This window comes from Rattus rattus, chromosome 17, assembly GCF_011064425.1.
Source record: "Rattus rattus isolate New Zealand chromosome 17, Rrattus_CSIRO_v1, whole genome shotgun sequence".
NCBI classification, from domain to species: domain Eukaryota; kingdom Metazoa; phylum Chordata; class Mammalia; order Rodentia; family Muridae; genus Rattus; species Rattus rattus.
Window position 1 is genome coordinate 4,235,633 of NC_046170.1, and position 4,213 is coordinate 4,239,845.

Here is a 4,213-nt window from a genome sequence, read left to right on the forward strand (position 1 = left end):
ATCGATCCTCCAATCCTGGCCGATTCCTCAGCTCTCCACCAAACACCTGCATCCCATCCCATCTCCTGGGGTGGGGACTTGTTTCCCTTATCAGCCCACCCGCCTCCTGGGTTACACATTTCTTTGAACGGAATTCCTGGCAAGATAGAGCAGTGACTGTCAGCTCCGAGCCTGCAGTTAATTGGACGGGGCGTCTTCGGGGCTGTCTCAGTGACAGGTAAAGGGCAATCAAGCAGGAAAAAAGTAGAAAGGACCCCAAAAGAAGTGACTAAAGAATTTAGTATGTGACTGAAAGTTGGGAAGAGGAGAACAGCATAAAGCCAACACCAGCCCAGAGACCAGTGGAGAAGAGTCAGACCGCAGGCCTGAGGTGAAAGCGAGCACAGACCTGGCAGTGACCCAGAATCGTCCTTAACCTCTGCTGAAGATCTGCAGAGGTACCGGAGCCCTGGAAGTCTGACCCTTGAGACTGGAAGCTGAACTGAGGAAGTCCAGAAGGGCCTCTGAGAAGACCCTTCCAGCTACAAAGAGGCTCAGGGCTCACTTGGCCACCTAGGACCCATAGGTGGCACCCTAGCTTCCCAGGGACTGCCTGAGGCCAGCAGGAAGGGGACACGAGTCAGAGAGAGGACAAAGGTGGACGCCGGCTCCAAATCTCTAGGCAGTGATATCATCCCACCAACTCCGCTGTTTTTTTCTTTGTTTTCTGGTATCCTTGAGCTCAGGATCTTTGCCTAGGCTGGTGACTGTGAAAGCCTCCACCTTCAAGAAGATCCTTCTGGAAAACTGAACCTCTGTTCGGTGACAACTATCGACCTGTGGATACAGGACAAGTACCCACCAGCTCTGCTGCTGGAAGCCACTTTCTAATCTTGGAGGTGTTCGAGGTCCATGGAAGTCCCTGTGTCCAAGGAATTGTGCCAGAATCACCCAGCATCAGGATCCCCGATCACCACCTCTGTGTGCCCTCTGGGCCCCCAGAAACTCCAGAAAGAAACTATACCACCCTCTGCTGGCATCGCCCCGGGCACACACAGAGTGTTCCTCCCAGCAGCCTTCAGGTCAGGCTATGGCAGGTCCTACCATCCAGAGGGACATAGAGAAGAGTTCAGGATACTGTGAGGCCCCAGAGAAGCTGGGCCTGTCTTTCTCCATTGAGGCAATTCTGAAGAGACCCACAGAAAGAAGAAATTTGCCCAGACCACAAAGCCTTGGTGGTGGGGACTCCAGGCAGACCACTACCCCAGGTTCTAAGTTGGAGAAGCCCACACAGGATCAGCCCCAAGGTAAGTGATTTCTAGCCATTTTCTTTTGTTCTGTGGTCTTGGGGGAGAAGCGGGAGGACTCAAATGATCTTTGTCAATAAAATAGGGGGCTGTGACATCCAAAGGGATAGTAGGTTCTAAACCAGTCGCTTTTTAAACCTTTCAGTCTTATATGGAACTGCAGTATTCAGAGTGCAGAGGCCCATAGTCTCAGGCCATTGTGACGTGCAGGGGCTCAGAGCTTATTCTTGTGACCAGGCTATGGCTTGGAATTATCAATCACATTGATCCTGCACTGACCAGGTGGTAGGCACTTTCCTTTCACTTGGGCAGAGATTATGATAAGTGGACTGATAAGAAAAGGGATCGACAATGTTACCAAGTTAGAAAGCTTGAAGTCGCAATCTGAACTCAAAGCCCGGAACCCCAAACCCTTGTTTCTAGTACATTCTCCCCGTGAGCTGAGTTCAGCCTGCATGACTTCTAGTAGCTGAAGCTCTGTGAGGGTCTGTCCTCACAGGGTCCCCAAACCCAAGTCTGTAGCCACCTGAGAGCATGCACCTAAATAAGAGAGCAGGTGGTTGTCAGGTTCTCCTTCAAGACAGCATCCAGGCAGGGTAATGGATACCCTAGTTGTGGGAGATTTAACCTGGTGTGACTTTAGGGGAGTCCCTGTCCTCTCTGATCTCAGCCTCACTCTGTGAAACAGCTCAGGGAATGCGGGGTGGGGTCAGAGGAGGTGTTGTTGGTGCTTATAAAATCTCAGACCAGGTCTTGGGTAAGCCTTGAGTATCTGACACCAGATCTAGGTCTTTCCCCTTTCCACACTTTCATCTAAGAAAATACTGGGCAGGTAGCTCAGGGGAGTCCTTGACAGACAGCATTGCCTCCCCACAGAGCCCTGCTGCCAGCCAGTCTCCCGCAGAGTTTCCTCTCTGGGGCTGTGCTCATCTACAGGCAAAAAGAAGACCCAGGAGGGATGTTAGCAGTAACAGCAGGGGAGCTGGCTGGCTCTCTGACAGAAAAGGGCCTTGGGCTCAGCTCTGAGAAGTTCACTGGTATCTTCCAGTCAATTGAGGATTCACAGAAGCCAGTTCACGGGGGTCTTAAACCTAGGTCTCTTCTGCTGCAGCTGTTTAAGTGAATTCCACTCTCACCATCACAATGAGAGAGTGGGGTGCCGTTGATCCCGATAAGAAGAGACGGCTCTTTCTATGCCTCCACTGAGGATAGTAACAAGTTCCATTGCTAAAGCTGGAGCAGACACCAGAAAGTGCTGGCCGAAACAACAACCACAGCATTGGTGGGTACCCTGTGGTTCCCACAGCACTCTCCTGGCCTTTGTTCTAGCTCATAGTCACATGCGTGACGCCCACTTTGAAAAAGGAAAACCCAAAAGAGGAGAGAAAACTAAAACAGCATGAGCTCGTAGCACTAGCATTTCTCCCCAGAAGCCTTAAAACCATGCATGGGGACTATTTCTAGCCACAATGTAAATCTGTGTGACCCTTCTTCTAAAACTCAGCTTTCCCAACCCTCGGGCTGGGGTCATTCGGCAGTTTATGACTTTAAGGGATCTCAGGTATAAAGCTACTATGTCAATATTTCTGTGGTTATGACCATCCTAGCCCCCTATGGTGTCAAAAGGTGCGAGTTTTGTGGTGGTCAGGATAGGAGGATTACTTTCCAAGTGTGTGTATTTGAGCAAAACAAAAAGTAAAAATGAGGCGGACACTGGTGCAGACAGGACGCCAATATGGCAGCCAGTACAAAGGTAAACCACAGACATCCGTGACGCTGTGTAGGTAGGGGAGGGGCTCAAGAAAACAGACCTCTAAGCCCAGACGTGGCACCAATGCACAGGGGACCTAGAGCGAACCACCCATCCGGGCCTCAGTTTCCTCAAAAGAAACACGAAAGAGAAGAGATAAGTCTCCATAAAGTTGTTCCCCGCTCTAGCATTCCTTGACTGACCCAACAATAAGTCAGCTGTTGGGAAACCCTAGAGCATGATGGTCATTTTTCATAGCAGAGACTGCCTCTCTGGGAACAAAGGAGCGAGGAGGCCAACCCTGTCCATCACCCTTGCCCCTCCCTACCATCTGAGGAGGCCCAAATGCAGCTCAGGTTTTGTTGCCACTGGCCAATGCCCTTAAGCTCCTTGTGTTCTGTCTTTCTTCTGGACTAGAACCTCCCAACTAGGGAAGCCCCTAAGAACAGCAGTGAGGTACAGGCTCCTTACTCTCTCGCCTTACATGTATAGATTGTACGTCTCACCTTACATGGAGGACGTGACTTCAGGTGATGGTTTCAATCAGAAATCTCCCCAACAGGATCAGGCTCATGTTTTGAATGCTTACTCCCAAGCTGGTGACACTACTTGGAGAAACTATAAGACCTTTAAGAGATGAGGCCTGGCCAGAAGAAATATGTCAATAGGATTGGGTTCCTGGCCCCAAGTTCTCCTCTCACTCTGTGCCTGGGACTATAACAATGTGAAGGGTCCCCTACCCCAATGTCACGTACCCTGGGCTGCTCCACCATGCCTCCCTGCCATGGTGAACTACAACCCACTGGAACTATAAGCCAGATGAACTTTTCCACTCTTAATTTTTCATGTCAGGTTTTATAGCCTCAGCTCCCACTGCTTTATCACTATTATATAGGGAGCTTGGATTAACTGTGGCATTTAAGGCCCACGTCCAAGATGGTAACAAGAACAAGGGCAGGGCCACAAAGCTGTACTCTAAGGAACCCCAGTGGACCTAGGAGTGCAGGGGAATTCTCTGAGGAGACTGGGCCTCAGAGAGGTGAAAGGGGATGTTCAAATGTAAAGTTCATGCAGAGTCAAAACCAGGCCAATCATTCAGGCTCGCAGGACAAGCTAGAGGCACTGCCCACCTTGACTGAGGATAAATAAGATTCGTTCCCCAGCTTCTCATCCTCAC

At 50.4% G+C, this 4,213-nt stretch overlaps 1 protein-coding gene across 2 annotated transcripts in view; it reads left to right on the plus strand.

The window, feature by feature from the left end:
- Positions 1 to 819: 819 nt before the first annotated feature.
- The window catches only part of Isx (intestine specific homeobox), a 19,361-nt gene continuing 15,967 nt past the window's right edge, over positions 820 to 4,213 (plus strand). For both annotated transcript variants that reach the window (XM_032887899.1, XM_032887900.1), the window contains exon 1: positions 820 to 1,286. In XM_032887899.1, the coding sequence (XP_032743790.1) occupies positions 1,070 to 1,286 (217 nt within the window). In that variant the 5' untranslated portion in view covers positions 820 to 1,069. The remainder of the gene's footprint in view (positions 1,287 to 4,213) is intronic.